This window comes from Hemibagrus wyckioides, linkage group LG24, assembly GCF_019097595.1.
Source record: "Hemibagrus wyckioides isolate EC202008001 linkage group LG24, SWU_Hwy_1.0, whole genome shotgun sequence".
Classification (NCBI taxonomy): domain Eukaryota; kingdom Metazoa; phylum Chordata; class Actinopteri; order Siluriformes; family Bagridae; genus Hemibagrus; species Hemibagrus wyckioides.
The window spans coordinates 18,299,956-18,325,397 of record NC_080733.1 but is presented as its reverse complement, the minus strand read 5'-3'; the positions used below and the strand labels follow the sequence as shown (position 1 = coordinate 18,325,397).

The following is a 25,442-nucleotide window of genomic DNA, read 5'->3' as shown; positions in this document are numbered from 1 at the left end:
TATCCTGCAATGAATAAAAAAAAGACACAAAAGGTCATTTACTACACACACACACACACACACACTAGCCTTCACCCCTGAGTGAGCTCATCATGAGGATGTGTGAATCCCAGGCAGGAAATGAGATAGTTGGAGCAGGGGAAGAGCTGTGTGGCTGGACAGGAAGGAGGTTGATTTTTTTTTCCAGGACACAGAGAGAAGGACAGTGAAGCAGTTACACTCAGGTGTTATACGCTTATGGTTTACTCTAGAGCTGTGTTCAGATTCCAGCCAAGGCTTCGGTTCTAGCTGGAGCTTAGATGCTCCGAGTGTCGATTTCCAGTCCATTACAACGTGTTGTGTACAACCTGATCCTAGTCAGGGAGTCCATCCCAGGAACACTATGTATGAGACATTTGTCCATCACAAGCATCACAGGTATTTTAGCATGACCAGTCCACCTACCAGTATGTTTCGTGGAAATCCACTGTCGCAAACGCACCCAACATGCCTCCTCCCATCCAGCGGAGGGAACTCTCACCGGAATTCTAGACTTCTGGGGTTATGGGGTTCATTTCCGATTTTATGGACATTTCAACATGTTCACACCATCTTAGCTTCGCAATATATTGTTAGTATTATCTACGTACCAAGCTGGAAGTTATTCTGGTTCTATTTTGCTTATGAGTATGACTTGTTCTGGATTTTCACTGTTTTGGATTTGTCCTGATTTTTTTTTTGCCTGACTGACTGTCTTTTCTGGTTACCTGATTTTCCTGCCTGTTTATTCACTCTGCCTTTGTCTGATGTATTGGATACCTCTGTTTGGATTACACTATGTAACACAATTTTTGTTCCTGGGTAGAGAATGACATGTTCCAATTACTCTTGATGGAAAATTATAAAAAAATAGTCATTAAGCCCCTTGAAGTTTGGGTTTGAGCTTTTAAGAGAACGAAAACCTCAGAATTAGCCCATTTTACTAAAAAAAAAAAACTGCCCAAAACTAACCCAAACTTTCTTGGCTAAGATGGGTTTTCTCTTTATTTGGGTTACAAAGAATTGGGAAATAACACTTATTTCCCAGGAACAAGAAAAAACTAAAAATTTGTGACATAGTGTTATACAAGTGGTTTCGTTGTTCACATGGATCTGTCTCAAATCCCGTTACACACAGACACACACACACACACACACACACACACACACACAAACAGGAAGAAGGTTTGAAAGTTAACAGACAGAAACCCAGGATCAAGCTCAGGATCAAGCTCAGGAGGAGGGGTTATGTTACACTATTAGCTGATTGGTGGATCTTGTCACCGAGGACCAATCAGAGGTGATATGTCTGTGAGACAGGACACTGCTGACCAATTCTTTACTCAATACATTTATGTTTGATCCAAACACCAAACCATGTATTCCAGCCACACGGGACTGAGACCATGTCAAAGACAAAGCGCTTACTCATGAAGATAAGTCAATGAACACATGGTGTTGATATCACAATAACACAGAGGTGTTGTAGAGGAGTGGGAGCTCTGTGGTTAAGTGTTTGAGCTACTGATTAGAAGCTTGTGAGTTCAGATACCACATCCACCAGCTACTCCTGATACCCTAAACCATCAACTGATTATTTCTATGTTTTGTGTGGTAGTCACTTTGGGTAAAAGTGTTAGGGAAAAGTTATGCTGAGGTTTTTATGTTTACTTTAGTAGTAAAAAAGGAACTTTAATTAATTTGATATTCAGGAGTTTGATTTTTTAGATTCAGCTGTTAGATTATCTTGTTTACAACATTTAGATAGTCATTTTTTGTGAGTTGGGGCAGTGGTGGCTCAAGTGATTAAGGCTCTGGGTTGTTGATCGGAGGATCGGGGTTCATGCCCCAGCACCACCAAGATCCACTGTTGGGCACTTGAGCAAGGCCCTTAACCCTCTCTGCTCCAGGGGCACTGTATCATAACTGCCCCTGTGCTCTGACCCACAACTTCCTCAGCTGGGGTATGTGAAGAAAAGAATTCCACTGTGCTGTAATGTATGTGTGGCCATAATTAAGGCTTCTTCTTCAAAAACATGAAACATTAATGGAAGAAATTAAACTGCTCTTAATAGCTCTGATTAGACAAAAACATAACACTTTATATAAGAAATTCATGTTTTTTATTTGCTACCATTAGCAATTTTTCATCAAGATTTTTTTTCTGGTGTGGGAGGGGCTTAAAGACAAGCAGTGTGTATTTACAGAGCGATGGTCTTGAACCCCGAGTGTTCAAATCATGTCCTGGAGATTATTTTCTTCGAACACACCAATAAGGTTAAATCAGGTGTGTAAATGAGGTTCGGTTGCTATGGTAACATTTTCAGGAATGGAGAGACAATTGAAAATTTAGGTCAAAACTTCTGCTCAGTAGCTCAGGCATATCTACACAGATATGTGAATAAAAACGTTGGTTAGTTTAGTCACCTGACCATCCAGTTAAACATCCTAAACCATCTTTGAATACGAGACACTCTCCCAGGAAAAATATGGACATGTCTAATCCTCAGTCCAACCCTTTAAAAAGACTTCTCTGCTTAATTCTTCGTGTCTCTGAGTGTGTTGTCCACATGCAGGTGGCTGATATCATCAGTCTGATGTTCCCTCTGATCCTCTGACAACACAATCTGAGTGAATGCCAACAGATCAGAGAGTTCAGAGTCCATTCAGATCTGTGTTTTTATTTCAGCTGGGTGGGGTGTGTGCAGTATTTCTATGCTTTTAGTGGTGAGGACACTCCTCCACAGCACATCAAGGAGAAAGGCTTTGTAGGAATCTGTCTTGCTGAAGTCAAACGCTGGTTTCTGCTCGGTCACGGTCGCAGGGTTTGTGTAAATGCAGGGAGGGGAAAAGCCACCAGAGCTCCAATGGGCCTCGATTCAACCGCCGCGGGTTATTATTAGAAACCACACGGGGTCTCCTGGAAAACGTCAGTTTAGTAGAGTCGGGAGTGACAATCTTTACATCTTTACAACCTTGCAATTAGCGTGACTAATTAACGCTGCTGTTTGTTGATAATTAACATGCGTGAACCTTTGCTTAAAATGCAGTATATCTGTATTTCAGCGGCCTGGGAAAGCTCTTCAACATCTTTGCATTGATGCTAAATATAGATATGGAAACTAGTACTGAGAGCCGAACTAGCGCTAATAAAGTTCACAGCTAAGTGAAAATTCACATTGAATTTGGATGCTATTGCATGCTAACTGCTAAAAAAGAATCACTTTTTTTCACTCTAGCAAAAATAATTTCATGTGAAATTGCGTATTATTATTATTATTATTATTATTATTATTATTATTATTATTATTATTATTATTATTAATAAATTTAGTTAAGTAGCATAATGCACTGCCCCTGGAGCAGGATGGGTTGGGGGCCTTGTTCAAGGGCCCAACAGTGACATCTTGGTGGTGCTTGAACCCCAATCTCCTGGTCAAGAACACAAGAGCTTTAACCACTTGAGCTACCACCGCCCCGTATCGCCTTGATGAAAAAAAGAAGCCCTGACTAAAAGCAGCAGTAGATTGATTTAGACTTGGGTTTCCTCTTCCTGTAAACATCCTTCAGCTCTCTCAGACTGACACACGCTACAGCCAATCAGCGACAAGCATCTGGTCTTCGATAAGAACCTCCACGTTCCAGTGTGTGTTAATGAGATCTTTTTTTATGTTTGTTCTCCTGATACATTACCATAACATGACCTTCACGTGTTTTTCAGACGTTTCATCAGTCTCTCCAGGATTTGAGGAGGGATTTTCGTACGTTATTAAGAGAAAATAAATGAAGTCACAATCACAGGATTCTCCTTTTAACCTCTTCCCCATGAAGATAATGACGTTCTGTGAGAGCTGTACTCATGTTCCACACACGTGATGGACATTCAGACATTGGGCTGAGTGTGTGTTGTGATGATGTCACACGGTGTGTCCTAAACCAATTCTGCAGAAAATCAGACAACATTTAGATGAATCACAAGCTCCAGCAAATACAGCGGCGTTTGCTTGATTTAGCGCTAATTTCTACGCTCGCGACATTGTGAAATACTGGAATCTGATTTTAGACACACAGTCTGCCTCTTATAAATCCCAATCTTTGAAGAATTCCATCAAGACCAAATTTTATTTAATTTAAAAGTTTATTATAAAAAAAACAAAATCATTTCTACTTCATTTTTGGTGTCATTTATTTTTTTAATTATACTTCCTCTGTCAGGTGCTACGTAATTTTTTTTTGGGCCCAAATTTTGTTTTATTTTTCATCAAATTTACCAAATTTTATTTCTTTCCTTCTTCTCTCACTCTTTATCACCCCGTCTTGTTCTTTTAATTTCTTTTTCTTCTCACTCTTTATTTTTCTCTCTCTCTCTCTCTCTCTCTCTCTCTCTCTCTCTCTTGGTCTCTCTTCTTTTTCTTCTCACTCTTTATTTCTCTCTCTCTCTCTCTCTCTCTCTCTCTCTCTTCTCTTATTTTTATTTATTTTTCCTTTCATTCTTTATTTCTCTCTCTCTCTCTTGGTCTCTCTTCTTTTTCTTCTCACTCTTTATTTCTCTCTCGCTCTCTCTCTCTCTTCTCTTTATTTTTATTTATTTTTCCTTTCATTCTTTATTTCTCTCTCTCTCTCTTGGTCTCTCTTCTTTTTCTTCTCACTCTTTATTTCTCTCTCTCTCTCTCTCTCTCTCTCTCTTCTCTCTCTCTCTCTCTCTCTCTCTCTCTCTCACACACACACACACACACACTCTCTCTCTATTTATTTCTTTCTCTCTTCTCTTTATTTTCATTACTTTTTCCTTTTACTCTTTATTTCTCTGTCTCTCTCTGTCTCTCTCTTTCTTTTCATTTCTTTTTCCTTTTACTCTTTATTTCTTTTTCTCTCTCTTCATTTTTCTTCTCTCTGTCTGTCTCTGTCTCTCTCTCTCTCTCTCTCTCTCTCTCTCTGGCCCCAATATTTAGTTTTTTCACCAAATTTATTTAATTTTCCAAATTCATACACCACAACATCTGATGAGTTTCCTGACATTTTTTTAAAGTAAGTGATAACAGACAGTGATTTTCTACAGAACCTCCAACGATAAACAAACAAAACATCAAAAAAAATCCTTAAAAAAGAATCATTTGTTTAAAACAAACTTGATCACTGCTTCTCTTTAATCAGTGTGTGAACAGCTCACCAGTCACATGCTTTGACAAAAGAACAATGAATCATCACCATCATCATCATCATCATCATCATCATCTTCATCATCATCATCATCGTCGTCGTCGTCATCATACCCAGCCTTATTCATGACTCTCACAAATGCCAAGTTTCCCTCATAAATGTGTGAGCATTGTGTTTTGTCCAGTGAGGATGGATTTCCTGTTCTGAGTAATGTGGCCATGGCAAAAGTAGCTGTTAAGAGTTAAGTGCCAAATTTTACATGTGAAGTTAATTATTTAAATAAGCTGCAGAAATCAGAGAGTGAGCGTGAACCAGACAGCAGCTTTACAGCTCAATAAACATAAACAGTGTCAATAAAATATATTTTTATACTTCACTCAACTTTACCTCTCTCTCTCTCTTTTATTTCTTTTTACCACTCTTACTTTATTTCTCTACCCCCTTCTCTCTTTTTTATTTCTAATGACCTCTCTCACTTTATTTCTTTCACTCTCTCTCTCTCTCTCTCTCTCTCTACCCACCTCTCTCCCTCTCTCTCTCTCTTTTTATTTTTATTTACCGCTCTCACATTCTCTCTCTCTCTCTCTCTCTCTCTCTCTCTCTCTCTCTCTCTCTCTCTCTCTATGATGTGTGCTCTGTGTTGTGGAACAGGAAATGAGTGCAGACGGAGGAGGCAGGCTGAAACCGGCACAAAGTTCTAGTATACACACACACACACACACACACACACACACACACACACACATGCTCTCTCTCTCTCTCTCTCACTCACTCACACACACACACACTTTCACCAGCACTGGAACTTTGAGCCCCAGGTGGACGGGTAAAGCCTTGAAGCAGAGAGTGACACAACGTTCGAAAGGAAAAACAGGAGGTTGAAAGAGAAGAGGAAAGAAAAAGAGAAAGCTGCGTGTGTGTTTTTGCGTTTTGAGTGTGTTGAAGAGCGTTAGGATGGTGCTGCAATCCGGTTCCAGCAGGTAAACTTTCAACTTATTTTAAAACACTTCCTTTTCATGTTCATCCTGTGCGATCGAGCAGCTCTTTCTGTCTCACTTTGGCTATTTTTATTATATATATATATATATATATATATATATATATATATATATATATATATATAGTGTTTAAAACAAAACCTATAACATAAACAGAAACAACACAGAACTCTTTCCTGTACTTTGAGCAGTTCCATCATCCTGTTTCTTCTTCATCTATAAGACAGAAGACTTTTAGCTTTAAATGTTTTAGTAGAAGATTCACTTTTTATTTAATCCCTGTCGAAATCATAATGTATAAAGTTGATGATACCTGTGTGTAGGTGTTTTTCTTGGGCAGACTGGTGAACTCTGTGAACACCTCCACAGCTAATAGCAGGTGTAGAGGTTTATTACACAGACAGAACTGAACTCTAATGTTGAAGTTACATTTAGAAATGTTTTATGACGCGTAATTGCAGTAGTAGTAAGTAAAAAAAAAAACATTTCCAATTTCCTTTACTGCTACCAGATAAGCGACCTTCAGGGACGTGTGTGAGCTGCAGGAGCTGCTTTTAAAGTCTCTGTGTGTGTTTTTGGATGTGAGCGGTGTAGGAGGGTTTGTTTTGAGTAGTGTGGTGTTTTGTTGTGCTTTTTTATGGAGCGTGGTCGTGTGGAGGCTGAAACCGTGCTCATGAGTATGTCGCATTCCTGAGTGAGTGGAGCCGAGGTGGGTGTGGATGGAGGGCGGAATACCGCAGGCCTGCAAAAGCAAGCCACATTCCACTCAATCTCGAACACCATGTCTCCCTGCCCAGGCCTCGGGTCCAAATCACCCTGATGGGTTTGGGTTTAAGCTGGTGATTGATAATGCTAGTTCTCTGGTTCCTGTGCAGGTGAGAGGAAGAAGAGGTGTCAGATGTGTTTTCTTTCTTCTTCTTCTTTCTTTTTAGATCAAACAAATGTTACAGCTCATGTCTCTATGTGAAGGCTATCATATTGTGACACTGGTTTGGTATAGGAGCCAATTTTGTCAGAGCTTGTCGTATAAATGTTTCCCTCCACCGTATAGGATCCACAGCCCAGCCTTCCCAATGCTTCGTGCAGCCTTGGCCTGGGCTAAACTTGGTAACGGGAACGAATCATGAAAAACTGTGGTTCCATTTTATCTCCTCCAGAGTGGACATCCTGCAGACGCGTGGTGGCGAGGTCAGAGAGAGGAAAAGAAGAGATTTCCGTGTTTAAACATGGGCTGAATGGAAACGGCCTCCTCCAATTGTTCTCTTCTGACTGTAGCACTTTTCTGCAGGAGGGTGTTCCCTCGCTCGCCTCCACCACCTCCGCCTGCAGACACCAAGGAGTTTTTTATTTTTTTAGCCCGACTTGCTCCGACTTGATGAATCATACCTGGGGACAGCATGGCTGTCATTCCTGCTCGGCTGCTCATCCTCCAGCAGGACAGATAATTACCTGAAAACTAGAAAAGCAGTCTAACAGGTTTCTACTGTACTTAAGTGTGTGTTGAATAACACACACACACACACACAAACACAAAGACATGAACAAGGCCTTGGCTGGGGTTATCGAGCTGCACTAAAGTCACATTGGGTTGTTTGCTGCTCGGCTGATGTGACACCAGCAGGCCCAGTCTGCCACTCCCTCTCCAGATAACACAGCGTTTCTATGGCAGGCCGCAGAGCCGTCATCGCGCTCGACTCCTCCTCTGCCGGGTTCGAAGTGGCTGTTGTTTGCGCTCGATCCTCTCCCTCAGCAGGGAAAAAACACATTCATGTTCTGCGAGCTGCTTTTTTTGCTGAGCTCAGGGGCGGCGCCTCGCGTCTCTCGGCCCTGTCGCAGGCGTGTTGGGACAGGCAGTGAGAAAGACGAGAGATTTTTTGCGAGCATAGATAAACCAGATTGAATGTTGGTGAGGAGGATTTTCTACTTTCTACCAAAAAGTCTGAAAAACACCTTAAAGTCTTCCTTTCTCTCTAGATTTATCGTGTTGTCTATATGTGTACATTCACACAACAGAGCTGATAAATGCTGGATTGTGATTGGTCAGAAGGTGTTAGGTAATTGTCTCTAAACAACTGCTCTGACAGGTCCAAAGTTTCTAATAATAATTCTAATTAAATCTGCAGATTTTTTTAAATGATTTTTCTGTAAAGAGATGCTTATTTAAGACTCATGGAAGGAGTCTCCAGTGTCAGCGCACTGCAGGGGTCAGAGGTGAAGCTGTGATGAAGTTTCCAGGACAGAGATGCTTTGTGGTTTCTCCGGAATGTGACAAGCTCCTTGGGGATCTTTTTGCCTGATTAAAGTCAAGCTCACTGGACCTGAGACTTGCTACAGGATGAGAATACAGATTTCTCTCTCCAGTCTGATTAGTGGAGTGACAGTGTGACTTGTTTAAGAAAAGTCACACGGGAAAACAACCTTTAAGATGAATAGACAGAACAGAAATCTCTCATCTGCTCAGTGACTGTGGCTCTGGTCCAGAGTGGTCACTACGAGATTGAAATAAAACCACTGTGAATCAGTAATCTTAAACCATCATGCTAGTCACTTATTCCGACTGTTAGAAGCAGCAAATGGTGTACCAGAAATTTACTTTCCCCTTTGCTTGTTCACCTCCATGATCCTCCAGGGTGACACATGTGAACAATCCTACCCTGTTTTGAGCATTTCTGTGGCCAGACTCTGGCGTATGGCAGCCACCGTCACAAGAACCTTGAATCTTTGCCACTTTCTCACTCAGTCTCACGCTCTCTCTCACAAACACACCCAGTGTACATCCAGTTTTCTCCATGACTATTCATGTCACTCCCTTCTTTGTCCAGTGACATACTGCAAGTCCTCTTTCTTTTTTAGTCAGAACCTTAGAAGCAGGTGGCTTCAGGCATCTACATCAGGAAAAATGAGTTGTTCTTATGAGAATGGGAATTATGAAAAGTACACAGTGGAAACTTGAAAAGGATTAAGAAGAAGAAGAATTCATTATATTTTTCTGACCAGTGTTCACTGCAAAACAACAAACTATAGATCAGCTCCTGGAATAACTGCTTGCTAAAAATAGAGTTGTAAAAATCAAGAGTTTGTTCAACTAACATTTCATCACACAGACTAAATAATCTGCTTTGCCCATGTGAGGGTTTGGGGGGATTTCCTATTTTTAGGCATCTGGCATTTTCTTGGCCCAGGCTCTGGCAAACTTTCCTGTAGCTCCACATTTCAGAATGAAAGATGTCACGCACATCACATAGTATAAATATCATCATCAACACTAAATTCACACCAGCAGGTGACATGTCACTCAAGTAGTTTGTTTTTTTGGGGATGTGGTTCGAACGCTGCTGTCGAGTCACTGGGGAAAGCAAGTGGGCGTGGCCTCTTTGGTGTTTCTTTGACTTCTGATTTTAAAACAGCAGTTTTCTAGTATAGATTTAAAAGCTAACTAGTTGACTAGCATGCTAATCTGTGTGAAAAGCAATTGTTAGAAGTCACATTAAGTGCAGGTAGGAAGTGAAGTTGTGGGCAGGGAACTGAAGAAATCATTCCCGCCAATCGTCTGGATTTGTGGCTTTACCTAATTTGCATATCCCTTGTTTGAACCTCACTCAGAAAACTAAAATTAAGCGGCTTTTTCTTCCCGTCTCTTTCTAGCACGTACAGTATATAGAGTCAAACCTGACGTTTTCCGAGACATCTCAGTGACCCGCTCTGAAAAATCTGTTTCTAATGCCTTTACCATGGTCAGTTTTCCCGTCTGGAGAATTGAATCGCAACCTCCGGTCTTTTTTGACGTAACCTTAGCATTATTATTAATAACACCAGATGCTTTATCTGGAAACTTGTCACAGATGTACTTGGAGAAAGCTGAGGGTTGATGCTGATCTGTTAAAGCTGTCAGGAGCTTCAGGGTTCCATCAGTGCAAGGTCTGGTTTGTGTGTTAGTCCTGCCGTCAGAGATAAACACCACGGATACTGGAGAACTGGGAGCTTGAAGTAAACCACCGTCTTCCATCCATTTAGAGGAAATTTGCAATTTCATTAAGATTAGAGAGGAACTGCAGAGGTGTGTAACGAGCTCCAGGGTGAGGACAAAAGGGGTGAGGGAACTTCCTGTTGTGTCTGGCTAAAGCTTTGTTTTGCTTCCTAATCTAAGAGCTGCTTTCTCAACCCCAGAGCCACTATTAGAGAAGCTAATCTGCCTAAAAGTAGGGCAGCGTTTTTTGGGTTTTTTTTCGGCGCCAGGTTACTAGCTTCTGTGGTGCTGAGGGTAGCAGAAGACTGGTAGCTTCCTGCTCTCCTTTTTGCAAACTAGACGTAACGGGTGGAGGAAGTCTGCTTAGTAGGTCACCACGAAAACCAAAAAATCAAGTGACGCAGATGGCAGGCATTGAAAGAAAAACAGAATTGGGAGAAAAGCTCAAACGAAGGAAACTGTTAAGGAAACGCTGCTGAGAAGCCATTGTGTTCATGACTGCAGACACACTTTTTGTTGCCGACTCAATGATTGTTCACTGACCTTTTTTTTTTTTGGAAACACATGAATAGGAAAATGTTTCTCTTTTGTTTTCAGTTGTTTTCTACAATTGAGAAAAATCAAGTTTTTTGGCCAATCAAGCTTCAGGTTATGGAGCAAGTGAGAAACAAACATGGAGGACAAAGGGCTGGTGGAAAAGTGAATCTCTTTAGTGAGTGAATATGAAGAGATTTAACATGTTGGTTAGAAAATAAGTAAAAAGTTCACCTGGTCGTGATTTGACGTCACACTTTAACTCTAGTGTACAGTAAAGTCACGTGAGCAGCTCAAATGCTATTTGTTGTCTGCCTCCAAAGCTACAATGAAGAGAAACACAACCTCCTCCTTCTCCACCTCCTCCTCCTCCTCATCACCATCATCATCATCATCGTCAATATAATCTTGATTTTGAATTTTGTTTGTTGTTTAGTTTAGTTTTTGTTTGGTTCTATTTTTTGTTTCGTTTAGGGTTTGTCATCATCAGAGTTACACAAATTCATCTTTATCACTGAGAATAGCGTCGCTAATCTACAGTGGCAAGCATGCTAGGTTAGTCAGCTAGCTGGTACCTGCGAGAACTGAGTGAGTGAGTTCTGATGTATATAATATAATATATACTACACACACACACACACACACACACACATTGTATATAACCAGCACAAAGTGTTCATTGACAGTGGCACGTTTCCTCTAGATACAATCAGCATGCAAATACAAAACAATGATAAGCAGATAAACCAGTAAGCTAAACCAGAATCTGTTACTGGAGGCTCTGAAAACCACATTTCTAGATTCTAAATTCTCAAGATTCTAAATTTTACCTCATGCAAACGACATGCAAACGATCATGATCATATATCTGACGGAAACGTGAAAGTGTTAAGCAGATCAGGATCACCCTCATCCTCGGCACCTCCTAAAACCCAGTTTGGGTTTAGCTCCGTCGCCATGAAAACATTTAAACACAGCTGCATTCCTCAGGTTAAATATTAGCTTTGGATTCAGGGTGTGTATCTGGGCATTGATGTGTGTGTGTGTGTGTGTAAAAAAAAAAACTGCATCAGCTTAAAGAAGCAAACGTTTACTGAAACTGCCAGTAGTCAGTGTTTGTATTTGAGGAGGGCGAAATAACATGAATCATCCTAGTACAAAAAATTACAGATAAAAAATGACAGGTAAAAAAATATATATACCTATCAGCCATAACATTATGACCGGTGGAGTGAATAACACTAAATATCTCCTCATCATGGCACCTGTTAGTGGGTGGGATATATTAGGCAGCAAGTGAACATTTTGTCCTCAAAGTTGATGTTAGAAGCAGAAAAAATGGACAAGCGTAAGGATTTTAGCTTTGATTTTGATGAAGGACCAGATTGTGATGGCTAGACCACTGGATCAGAGCATCTCCAAAACTGCAGCTCTTGTGGGGTTTTCCCGGGCTGCAGTGGTCAGTATCTATCAAAAGTGGTCGAAGGAAGGAACAGTGGAGAACCGGCGACAGGGTCATGGGCGGTCAAGGCTCATTGATGCACGTGGGGAGAGAAGGCTGGCCTCAAATTGCTGAAGAAGTTAATGCTGGTTCTGATAGAAAGGTGTCAGAATACATAGTGCAGGACAGGTCAGGGCTGTTTTGGCAGCAAAAGGGGGACCAACACAATATTAGGCACGTGATCATAATTTATATATGTATATATATATATATATACTACCGCTCAAGAGTTTGGGATCACTTGCATATTTCAGCTTGATTTCAGCTCCAGAGGAAGACTTCATCAGCCAATCCATCTTGTGGGAGATGCTCCAGGAAGCATGGGGTGAAATCTCATCAGATTATCTTGAAAAATTGACCGCTAGAATGTCCAGGCTGTATTTGCTGCAAAAGGTGTTTGTTTTTTTTGATGAAGGCAAAGTTTGAAGAAAACATTTGTCATTTCCATCAAAATCATTATTTCTAACTCTGACATGTCAGCATGTCCTGTTCTTTTGCCTATTCACACTAATTCCATGTGTGTTTCCTTGGAGGAAAACAATAAAATGTTTGAGTGATCCCAAAGTTTTTAGTGGTAGTGTATGTGTGTATATATATATATATATATATATATAACTTTTTGCATCCTGCGTCAGTGTCATAGCCTGCATTTTAGGCCTATAAATGTTTAAATATTTAATGAATACTTAAATAGAATACTATTACTACTAATAGGAAAAGGAAATAAAACATTTTCCTGTTTTAAAGATATTTTCTGTATAAAATGATGTTCATGATGATATTCAGGAGCTGCCGGTCAGTTTCTTTCTTCTTGTACTTCTTCTTTTTCTTGTTCTTCTTCTTATTCTTTTTATTATTATTATTATTATCATCATTATTATTTTTATCGTTGTCATGTGACCCAGCCCTGCCGTGTGGATATAAATAAACCAGCTTGGACATAGTATTTATTTATTTACTCCCAGCTGGAGTTCAATGCTAATGTTTTTTCTTCCAGCGAGTCTTTAAACACGGTTCTGTGTGAGATCAGTGTGAGTGTTTGGGAGCGGACTGGGAGAGGTTCTGATTCATGGCAAAAATATCAGCAGAAATGAATCAGGTTCATAAAGGAATCACAGGAATCTGCCGAAGACACCGTCTGAGACACTGATTTGTGACGCTTTACTGTATATGTAGCTTTTTAAACAAAAATATGGATATTTTCTGACCTTTGTTTGATTTTGAACATTTTGTTCAAATTGTTATATACAGAAACTTGGGAATCTTTTGGATATTACAGGCAACAGCATGGCATTGATAGTTTTTTTCTTCTTAAATATAAACAAATTAAACACCAAATAAAAAAATTAATCAAATAAACAACAAAATGCATGTAGAAATGTTTGTTTATCTTGCCTGGGCTTTCTGCAGTCTTCTCATTAGGTAGATAATGAGGCTCTGAATAAAGTTTTTATGGTTATATTTATTATTTAAGTGATTTTTAATGATATCTTCTTGATTTTTTAAGTTCTATAGGAAAGAAATAAACCACTGTTTGTGACGCTGTTATAGTAGTTAAGTAATCAGTGATGAGGTCACAGTTACACAAGGTTGATTATTCTCCTGTAACAGCACCACACCACATAGTGGTTTATTCTTTAAACTCAAATGAAAAAAAAAATTGTACTTTTTATCCATTTACTGCTGTGTGGAACATTCCTGAAATACGTTAGTCCAGTTGTAGCTTTAAGCAACAAATCACTGACAGTGGAGACTCCTTCTTTAAACATGGAGGCTCTGTCATACACGTCCTAGTGAAGAAGATGTTGCTATAGAAATGATAAGAAGGAGCTCAGTAATGTGTATAAGCCTGTGATTTTCAGCTGTCAGAGCTGCTGTTAGGGAAAAACAATAAACACCTTCTGACCAATCAGGATCCAGGTCTCAACAGTGCTGTGGTGTTTAAGGCTACAACAACAATTTTTCAATTGAGGAACATTTGTAGTTTTTTTTTTAAGAACCATATTTGTAGTAAAATTTATAGTCAGTTTGAGAAAAAAACACAGAGTTTAATCATTTGGAAATCTGTTAATTTAATAAAAGTAAAAGTTCAAATTCCCTGCTTATCCTTCTCGGTGGAGTAGAGCTCTGACTTGATGACAGACTTTGTGTACTTAGTTTTCATTCCTGAGTTTGTTCTAATTGCTCTGCGTTTATAAATACAGGTGCATCTTCCTTCTGTCTTAAATGAAAGAATGTGAGCGTGAGAGTCTCTTGTTTCTCCAGACCTTCTCTAATGTTCTCCTGATTTGTCTTTGACCTTCAGGGGAGCCTTGTTTAAGTTCGTGACCCCAGCGTGACCTCCGCACATGGAGATGGGCGAGACTGGTAAGATGGCGAAGCCATGCATGGGCCTGGTGCTGGTTGAGTTCGGGTACGAGTACAAGAACCAAGATGGCTGCATGGTCTCCATCAAACCCAATGAGCGGTACATGCTCCTGGCCAAGACCAACGATCACTGGTGGCATGTACGCAAAGACGAGTGCACCAAACCTTTCTACATCCCCGCCAAATACGTGAAGGAGCTACCGTCCACTTTGCCTTCACCCCTCGACTTTGTCGAGACCCCTGCACCCAAGCCGACGCCTCCCACTGTTTCTGATCTCTCAGAGAAGACCAAGTCCAATGAGGTAACCATCAGGACACACTCTCCCAGGAACCACCGCAAGACAGACAACCGCATGTCCACGTTCGGCGTCCCACTGGACATCCACGAGCCTCCGTCGTACATGTACGGGGCAGTGGATCCTATCATTTCCCTACACCCAGTCTCAACATCGGAACCAGTGAAGAACAAAAGATTCAGTCTGTCTGCAAACTTGTTATTGGGCTCCCTCGAGTCCCACCAGAAGCCTCGTTCACCGAACGTGAACCCTGTGGACCTGCTGCTACGCCAGGCCAAGCCAGTGGAGCCACCGGTACTCAAGAACCTGATTGACACCAGGCCTCAGGGACTGCCGCTGAAGCCTGAGCCACTCATCGAGCCGGAGGAGGAGTCCAGTCCGGCCCAGACCCCGTCATCAGACTCCGAGAACATTTATGAAACCATATTGGATTTGAACCTGGATCATCTGCTGAAGACAGAACCTGCTGCTCTGCATGATCCTGCTCAGAGTCCACCCTCATCTGCACTGCAGGGCAAGGTACTGACTAAACACACACACACACACACACACACACATTCCTACTCCACTTTTGTAGTTGGAACGGTTTATTTTTTTCTGTATTCCATAACAGGTTTATTTTTGAGAGTTTAATCATTAATCCCAAGGTTCCTCTGCTATTGAGGTTAAAGCTTTTTCTTTCTTTCTTTCTTTCTTTCTTTCTTTCTTTCTTTCTTTCTTTCTTTCTTTCTTTCTTTCTTTCTTTCTTTCTTTCTTTCTTTCTTTCTTTCTTTCTTTCTTTCTTTCTTTGGTTTTTGTTCATTCTGGGTTGCAGGTTTCTTTTATCTATATAAAAACCGGAATGTCTTGGTGTGTAGATATTATGTTTGTTGTGTGTTTGTTGTGTGTTTGTTGTGTGTATATTGTGTGTGTATCTTCATGTAGTGGAGTTGATGTGTGTTTGTTATACAAGAGAGATTTACTGAACACAATGGACAGGTTCTGTAACTGAACAAATTCACAGTGATGAAACAAGTTACACAACACAAGACTGTACACCCGGATCTACTAAATACCACATACCCTGTCTCTCTCTCTCTCTCTCTCTCTCTCTCTCACTCTGTCTGCCCCCCCCCCCGTCTGTCTGTATACATGTCTGTCAGTCTGCCTGTCTGTTTGTCCCCCCAAAACCCCCCCCCTTCTGTTGTCTGTCTGTCTCTCTGCCTTTTCTTCTGTCTGTCTGTCGGTCTGTCTCTTTTTCCCTGCCTGTCTGTATGTCCATCTCTCTCTCTCTCTCTCTTTCTTATTCTCTCTCTTTCTGTCCTTTCTGTCTGTCTCTGTAACTGCCTGCCTCTCTGCCTGTCTGTTTCTCTTTTTGTCTACTTGTCTGTCTGCCTCACTTTTTTTCTTTTTCTCTGTCTGTCCCTGTCTCTGTCCATGTGTCTGTTTGTTTGTTTGTTTGTTTGTTTGTTTCTTTCTTTCTTTCTTTCTTTCTTTCTTTCTTTCTTTCTTTCTTTCTTTCTTTCTTTCTTTCTTTCTTTCTTTCTGTCCATCTAACATCACTTTTCCCGGGTTTGTACCACATGCCTGATGATGAATAATGGTTTGTTCTGATAAACAAATTCCTTTGTTTTTACATAAACACAGCAGCAGTGACTCATTTACATTCATCTCCACGCTTCAACTCTACGCTACACCTTTCACACCTCTGCACGTATATAACAGATTATTGGCACGTGTCCAGCTCGGTCTTCCTGCAGTTCAGTGCTGAAGAACACGGTCACACTGACACTGACACAGAGAGGCCACAGGGAGGCGCTGTTTGCATGCGTGTCCCCCTCCAGCACTCTCTGGTGTCCTGCTCACAGCTGAAGTGCTGGATATCTGCCACCGGGGCAGCTCAGTCCAGCCTCAGGAGCAACTCATTCATTCTTTGATGAATTTAAACAAATCTCTGACGCTAAGTGAAGTCAGAATGAATATCTTTGCATGCTAAACCGTAAAGAAAGCTAATCTTGTGAGTTAGCATGTCCTATACATTAACCTAAATCTTTTTTTTTCATTCATCTACCTGAGTGTGAGAAAATAACAGATGTAAACATGTTGTGAAAATATTTCTGGCCTCATTTTCTTAGCACACAGCTCCGCCTTAAAGTTTTATCAAGCTTTCAGGTTTTGAAACACCGCGAGCGCTAAACCTGTGCCGCGACCGACCGCCTGAGGCTAAAGGACAAGTCGTGACTTGCCTAAAGGAAGGCTGCTGGAGCATTCCTGAAATGCGTTAGTGTAAGAGATTAGCATGCTAATGAAGGAAACTGTGTAGTAAAGATTAGAGCGTGAGGTGTGACTCGGATCGATACGTCCATGTGTTCGTGTGGAAGACTCTAAATGTGGCTGCGGCAAATATTTACTGCTAGTGCTAATTATTAGCATCCTGAACTTTATGCGCTGTTAGCTTCAGAAACTCGAGCTGTGATTGAATCTCATAAAGCCTGAGGTAAAGAGCTCATCGTTTGGGTTTTTTTAATTACTCTGCCAGTCTGACTAAAAAAAAATAATTTAAAGATTATTTTAACTTCATAAAACTTTCAGCTTTTCATCTCCATCACATGACTTTTTCATCGTGAGGTCTGTGTGTGTGAGTGTGTGTGTGTGTGTGTGTGTGAGTGTGTGTGTGTGTGTGAGTGTGTCAGATTACACAGTGACCGTGAGAGTATGAGGCTGCTAGTGTTTGACACTCTACGAGCTCGTCCAGTCTCACAGGATGAATGGTTTTCTAAATCAGTTGTGCGTCACATGGAGGAAATTTAGAGGATTGTGTAACATGATCGACTTGATAAGTGGCTATAGCCATGATCATTATTTCTTCCAGACTTCAGCATTTAATTTGAAATAAAGCTCCAGCTTTGTTCTGCTCTCACTATCAGACATGATGAGCACTGTGTGTGTATGTGTGTGTGTATGTGTGTGTGTATGTGTGTGTGTGTGTTGGTTCTGTGTTAGTTCTGATGCACTTTTTGCATTTTGAGAAGTTTTGCAGTAGAGTGGAACAGAAAAAGACACCAATCTGGCAACGCTGATTTCTTTTCATCTGCAAGTGACCCTTTTGATCTTTATTAGTGTGACCTAAAGAACTGTGTGTGTGTGTGTGTGTTTACCAAACACAGTGTCTGTTACTACAACACTTAGAAGCACATCTTCACTTATGTACCACACGAACGCAGATGAACATGCACGACACACTGTTTACACACACACACACACACACACACACAGAGCTACATGAGCAGACGAGCGTTAAATGCTGTGTGCACGTGAACACGCCCCTTAGTCTACAACACACTCTGTGAGTCGGTGCCTGCCAGATTGGTAATTCTTAAGCTTTTTCAGAGAGTGAAACCAAGTTCACCCTGAAACATATTTATTAAAGAGGTTTATACAGAAATATTGTTGTGGATACTGGTGCTAGTTTGTTGGATGGATTCACAGGGACGCTGTTATCGCTAGCACAGTTACACCAGGAAAGAGGTATTGTGCAGCTAAAGGACAGTCGAGACTCTTGTGATGGTGTTGATGGTGCTGATGGTGATATTCTCGTGAAAGTTGCAGCTTTGGAAGCTGATCTGTTTGAGCAGAGTGTACAGATGAGGAGGTGCGAGACCTGGACAGACTGAAGGACTAAAGTGCCGCTGTCTTTAGGTAGAGATGAAGCGAGGGTTAAATCCCACTGCACTTCTATCAGCAGTAGAAAACTGTTACCCTAAGTTGATGATTAAGATAAAGATGAGTATTTTCACTTGTTCATGGTGGATGATTCCTTTTATGGACCGGGATGAGTCTGTTTTCTGCATGAGATGGACTGATGACTTAAATGGAGCATAAACCTGTTCTTTAATGGCTACTGTTACATGATCTCTACTGTATCATCTGCCATGGAGAAGACACCTTATCGTCCAGTCTGCTTCAGAATCCAGGGAAGGTTTTACTGGGATTTCGTCCAGTATGATGAATAATAACCTTAAAAAGAGATCTGTCTGATTATCTATATATTACTGAACTGGACAGCTGTTTTTTCAAGAATTGACCTTTAAACATGTTTATTGTTAGATTTTAGGAATCAACACTTGAACCAAAACACACTGTGTTAAAAACAAAAGTGTAGATTTTTGATATTTTAATAACACAACAGTTGAGTTAAAAACAATATTTTTTAAAATTGACAATAAACAACAAAACAGTAGGAAAGATTAAAGAGTGAACTTCGTGCACTCTGGCAACCCGGCTGTGAGGGGGTGTGGTCAGACGGCTGTGGTCGGTGGCCAGGTAACTCCGCCAGGTGTGGAGTCTTTCAGCACGGGGAGCAGGTGGGAGTGTGAACTACAGAGCTCAGGGACTTCAGACAGGTAGACAAACATCAAACTACTATTTCTATATTCTATAAATTTCTAAATACATAATACACACACACACACACACACACACACACACATTGTAACTACTGTACCTGACATCAACCTGCTCTTTACACACCCATGGCTGATTAGAGTGGATTAAAAAGCTTGTGTGTGTGTGTGTGTGTGCTCTATGGTACATACTGCATTCTCTTAGTGTGACTTTTTTAGCCTTAAAGTCATAAAAAATGTGTGTGTGTGTGTGTCTATAGTGCTACAACTTGTGTATCATGGAAATAGATTATAAGCCAGTGTGACCATATGATATTAATATCACAGTGTAATAACAGTGTTATACACTCATGTTATAGACTAGCGTATCATCCGACCGGACCGAACGCACTGCCGCAGAGCCGATAACCTCTTTAACCTCGTGCATGTGCACCGTGTGATCATGTCATCATTCACTCGTCTAGTCATGCCTGCGATCATGCTGATGTCACATTAACAGTTGATTGACGCTTCCTTTGATTCCTACTTGTGGAAAAGGCTTGCAGGTTAAAAATATATTCTGTGTGTATGTGTGTGTGTGTGTGTGTGTTTGTGTGTGTGTGAGCTGAACCAGTTGTAAATTTCAGGGTCGTATTATCCAGGGGGTCATGTGGGGAAACACTACAACCACACACCCCTGGCATGTAACAAGTCATCAGGTGAAAATGAATAATAATTAATAATATTAATAAAATTAATAATGTTATAAAATCAGATTTAATAAATGAACAAATGAAGATGAATTCGTTGCAAGAGAATTTTGTGAGGAAAAAAAATCCAATGTATATGTGGAAATAAATTAATAATATCTAAACATGTGAAAAACAAAAAAAAATATTTTTAGTTTATTTTTATTTATTTATTTTTTGGACCACTCAGAAAACGTTTCTTTCGCAGAGGTTATGACTTGGTTTTTTCGTCCAGGATTTTAAGGAAATGTATGACGTTATTGTGCGAGGAGTCGAATGATCTGAATGGTATTCACTTCCTGATAAGAAGCCGATGAGCCGGATTTTCTCGGGAAACCGGCCAGCTTTCTTAACTGAAACAGGAAAGTGAACCCTGCACTGAAATACGCTACGACGTTCATCTGTTCACGAAAAGTACGGTGGCTGAGAAGTGCAAAAAAAAGGAAACAATAAACACAAGGACGATTCAGACAAAGCAGAAAAGCTAGGTATAGTTTTTGCGAATGGAATTCTTCTCTCTGATTGGACGAGACAGGATCTACACTCAGGATCTACAGGAAGTCCAGCAGTAGCTGCAGCAGTAGAAAGTGGAGTGGTGTGTGTATGAACACAGCTCTGCTCTTATAGCACTCCTTACATCCTTTAATCTGGAATAGTTTGGTCTTCCTAATGTAAGGACGCACTCAAAACAGGTGTAGCTGAATCCATATGCAGATCTTTATAATCCAAAACGGCAGGCAAGAATCGATAGTCAAAGTGGCAGGCAAAAAGGGTCAAAACCGGTAAACAAACACTATAGAACCAAAACCGAAACACAAACCGAAACTCTAGGTAAACCAGGAACAGGCATGGATCATACACGGAATAATCAAGGCATTCAATGGAGTAACGCTCAGTATGCAATGCAGAGATCATGATACTTCGCAGTGAACAAAGGGCAGCGTGCTGTTTAAATACCCGAGTATACCGGAAGTCAGTTCAGTACTCAGGTGATGGCTCCCTCTGGTGTTCTGGTTCAGTATGCTTCATTACACCTAACATACCTGGTGTGTTTTTAGAGATCGCAAACTAATCTTGACTCCATGATACACTATCAGTATATCCAACATCACACTGACCATATGAACGTCCTTCCTCATAGTAGCGCTGAATGAACTCCATTTTTTTATAAATATAAATATATTTGTTTGTTATTTTCTTTAAAAGTTTTAAAGTGAAGGCAGAACTGCACACATGTACAAGAAATAAAGTTAGATACACAATTTCCTACTGATTGTATATCCTGAATGACCGATGTCTCGTCCAATCAGAGGGAAGAATTCCATTCACAAAACATACCTAGTTTTTCCACTTTGTCTGATTTGTCTTTGTGTTTTCAGATTTATTATTTTGTTTCTTTTCTTTAACCAGGAAAACAAAAATCACAGCCTCACTATTATTTATTTATTTATTTATTTATTTATTTATTTATTTATTTATTTATTTTAATGCTAGAATTTATATTAGACTAGAGCTTCAACCTGATTCTGGATCAGACTGTGTAATCAGTGTAAATGTAGCCTTTAATGTAGCCTGATCCTCAGTATGCTAGTCATTTGATATGCATGATACGATGCTAACTCTATTTTAAGAGAAATAAAATAAAGCACTAGACTGAATCCTGCATGCTGATTGGTCAGAAGGTGTTGATTCATTCTCTACACCAGCAGCTCTGACTGTAGTGAGTTATCACAGAATCGTTGATGTGGGGTGAGGTTTCTGTATGGAGAAGTATATTAACTTTTATTTTATTTATTTATTATTTATTTTTTGGAAGGAGTCTCCAGTGTCCTGGAGGTAAAGCTGCAGAGATTTCCGACGTCATCGGGACGCTTTTTTATTACTGTTTGATTTGTTCACCTGAAGTGAGACAAAAAGAGAGTTTATAGCTGCTATAATTAAGCGAGAAGCTACTGTTGGAGTTCTGTAACAATAAATGGATGTGAAGTATAGCTGAAGGTAATTTAGTCTGTAGTAAAATATGTTATCTGCACACAACACAAAAACAACGCAACACAAAAACAACGCAACACAAAAACAACACAACACAAAAACAACACAAAAACAACACAAAAACAACGTAACACAAAAACAACACAAAAACAACGCAACACAACACAGGACAGATACACAAAATACACTAAATAGACAAATAGCACTGACCAGTATACATAATGTATATGGTATACAGTACAAGGTGCAAAATAGGAGAACTGTAAACAAAGAGAGTTCTTGTGTGTGTGTGTGTGTGTGTGTGTGTGTGTGTGTGTGTGTGTGTAAGGGGGATGTTTTAGAGCTTGTTACAGTAACATCAGCTGAGTCTCTGAAAAGGTCACCAGTAGAGAACTGACTCACTTTCATGTGTGATGTGGGGAATGTATATAATGTGTGTGTGATTTGTGTTTTTGTGATGTGTGTGTGTGTGAGTGTGAGTTGTGTCTGGTTAGATGTGGAGGATGTGTGTGTGTGAGTGTGAGTTGTGTCTGGTTAGATGTGGAGGATGTGTGTGTGTGAGTGTGAGTTGTGTCTGGTTAGATGTGGATGATGTGTGTGTGTGTGTGTCTGTGTGTGTGAGTGTGTGTATGTGAGTTGTGTCTGGTCAGATGTGGAGGCTGTGTGTGTGTTGTGTCTGGTTAGATGTGGAGGATGTGTGTGTGTGTGTGTGTGTGAGTTGTGTCTGGTTAGATGTGGAGGATGTGTGTGTGTGTGTGTGTGTGTGTGTGAGTTGTGTCTGGTTAGATGTGGAGGATGTGTGTGTGTGTGTGTGTGAGTTGTGTCTGGTTAGATGTGGAGGATGTGTGTGTGTGTGTGTGTGTGTGTGTGAGTTGTGTCTGGTCAGATGTGGAGGATGTGTGTGTGTGTGTGTGTGTGAGTTGTGTCTGGTTAGATGTGGAGGATGTGTGTGTGTGTGTGTGAGTTGTGTCTGGTCAGATGTGGAGGATGTGTGTGTGTGTGTGTGAGTTGTGTCTGGTCAGATGTGGAGGATGTGTGTGTGTGTGTGTGTGTTGTGTCTGGTCAGATGTGGAGGATGTGTGTGTGTGTGTTGTGTCTGGTCAGATGTGGAGGATGTGTGTGTGTGTATGTGAGTTGTGTCTGGTCAGATGTGGAGGATGTGTGTGTGTGTGTGTGTGTTGTGTCTGGTCAGATGTGGAGGATGTGTGTGTGTGTGTTGTGTCTGGTCAGATGTGGAGGATGTGTGTGTGTATGTATGTGAGTTGTGTCTGGTCAGATGTGGAGGGTGTGTGTGTGTGTGTTGTGTCTGGTCAGATGTGGAGGATGTGTGTGTGTGTGTGTGAGTTGTGTCTGGTCAGATGTGGAGGATGTGTGTGTGTGTGTGTGTGTTGTGTCTGGTCAGATGTGGAGGATGTGTGTGTGTGTGTTGTGTCTGGTCAGATGTGTCTGGTCAGATGTGGAGGATGTGTGTGTGTGTGTGTGTGTTGTGTCTGGTTAGATGTGGAGGATGTGTGTGTGTGTGTGTGAGTTGTGTCTGGTCAGATGTGGAGGATGTGTGTGTGTGTGTGTGTTGTGTCTGGTTAGATGTGGAGGATGTGTGTGTGTGTGTGTGAGTTGTGTCTGGTTAGATGTGGAGGATGTGTGTGTGTGTGTGTGAGTTGTGTCTGGTTAGATGTGGAGGATGTGTGTGTGTGTGTGTGTGAGTTGTGTCTGGTTAGATGTGGAGGATGTGTGTGTGTGTGTGTGAGTTGTGTCTGGTTAGATGTGGAGGATGTGTGTGTGTGTGTGTGAGTTGTGTCTGGTTAGATGTGGAGGATGTGTGTGTGTGTGTGTGAGTTGTGTCTGGTTAGATGTGGAGGATGTGTGTGTGTGTGTGTGAGTTGTGTCTGGTCAGATGTGGAGGATGTGTGTGTGTGTGTGTGTGTGTGTTGTGTCTGGTTAGATGTGGAGGATGTGTGTGTGTGTGTGTGAGTGTGTGTGAGTTGTGTCTGGTTAGATGTGGAGGATGTGTGTGTGTGTGTGTGTGTGTGAGTTGTGTCTGGTCAGATGTGGAGGATGTGTGTGTGTGTGTGTGTGTGTGTGTGAGTTGTGTCTGGTTAGATGTGGAGGATGTGTGTGTGTGTGTGTGAGTTGTGTCTGGTCAGATGTGGAGGATGTGTGTGTGTGTGTGTTGTGTCTGGTTAGATGTGGAGGATGTGTGTGTGTGTTGTGTCTGGTTAGATGTGGAGGATGTGTGTGTGTGTGTGTGTGTGTGTTGTGTCTGGTTAGATGTGGAGGATGTGTGTGTGTGTGTGTGAGTTGTGTCTGGTCAGATGTGGAGGATGTGTGTGTGTGTGTGTGAGTTGTGTCTGGTCAGATGTGGAGGATGTGTGTGTGTGTGTGTGTGTTGTGTCTGGTCAGATGTGGAGGATGTGTGTGTGTGTGTTGTGTCTGGTCAGATGTGGAGGATGTGTGTGTGTATGTATGTGAGTTGTGTCTGGTCAGATGTGGAGGGTGTGTGTGTGTGTGTTGTGTCTGGTTAGATGTGGAGGATGTGTGTGTGTGTGTGTGAGTTGTGTCTGGTCAGATGTGGAGGATGTGTGTGTGTGTGTGTGAGTTGTGTCTGGTCAGATGTGGAGGATGTGTGTGTGTGTGTGTGTGTTGTGTCTGGTCAGATGTGGAGGATGTGTGTGTGTGTGTATGTGAGTTGTGTCTGGTTAGATGTGGAGGATGTGTGTGTCTGTGTGTGTGTGTGTGAGTTGTGTCTGGTTAGATGTGGAGGATGTGTGTGTGTGTGTGTGTGTGTGAGTTGTGTCTGGTCAGATGTGGAGGATGTGTGTGTGTGTGTGTGAGTTGTGTCTGGTTAGATGTGGAGGATGTGTGTGTGTGTGTGTGTGTGTGTGTGAGTTGTGTCTGGTCAGATGTGGAGGATGTGTGTGTGTGTGTGTGAGTTGTGTCTGGTTAGATGTGGAGGATGTGTGTGTGTGTGTGTGTGTGTGAGTTGTGTCTGGTCAGATGTGGAGGATGTGTGTGTGTGTGTGTGTGTGTGTGTGAGTTGTGTCTGGTCAGATGTGGAGGATGTGTGTGTGTGTGTGTGTGTGTGTGAGTTGTGTCTGGTCAGATGTGGAGGATGTGTGTGTGTGTGTGTGTGTGTGTGTGAGTTGTGTCTGGTCAGATGTGGAGGATGTGTGTGTGTGTGTGTGTGTGTGTGTGTGAGTTGTGTCTGGTCAGATGTGGAGGATGTGTGCATCCACACACACACAGGTGTAACAGATGGCATGTTGTTGATCTTTAGAATGCCACATGACCCCTCACAGGTCTATAGACTGATCCTGTGCTGGAAATTTCTGACCTGCAGCATGACGTGTTAAACATCGACTCAGTGCATTGACCATGTGACCAAAATATAATATCACCTGACCAAAATATAATGTCATGTGACCAAAATATAATATCACCTGACCAAAATATAATGTCATGTGACCAAAATATAATGTCATGTGACCAAAATATAATATCA

At 41.2% G+C, this 25,442-nt stretch overlaps 1 protein-coding gene across 2 annotated transcripts in view; it reads left to right on the top strand.

Annotated features, from left to right (window-relative positions):
- The first annotated feature begins 5,893 nt into the window (after positions 1-5,893).
- arhgap27l (Rho GTPase activating protein 27, like) overlaps positions 5,894-25,442 on the top strand; it is a 48,708-nt gene continuing 29,159 nt past the window's right edge. For both annotated transcript variants that reach the window (XM_058377684.1, XM_058377683.1), the window contains exons 1-2: positions 5,894-6,158; positions 14,484-15,360. In XM_058377684.1, the coding sequence (XP_058233667.1) occupies positions 14,527-15,360 (834 nt within the window). In that variant the 5' untranslated portion in view covers positions 5,894-6,158; positions 14,484-14,526. The remainder of the gene's footprint in view (positions 6,159-14,483; positions 15,361-25,442) is intronic.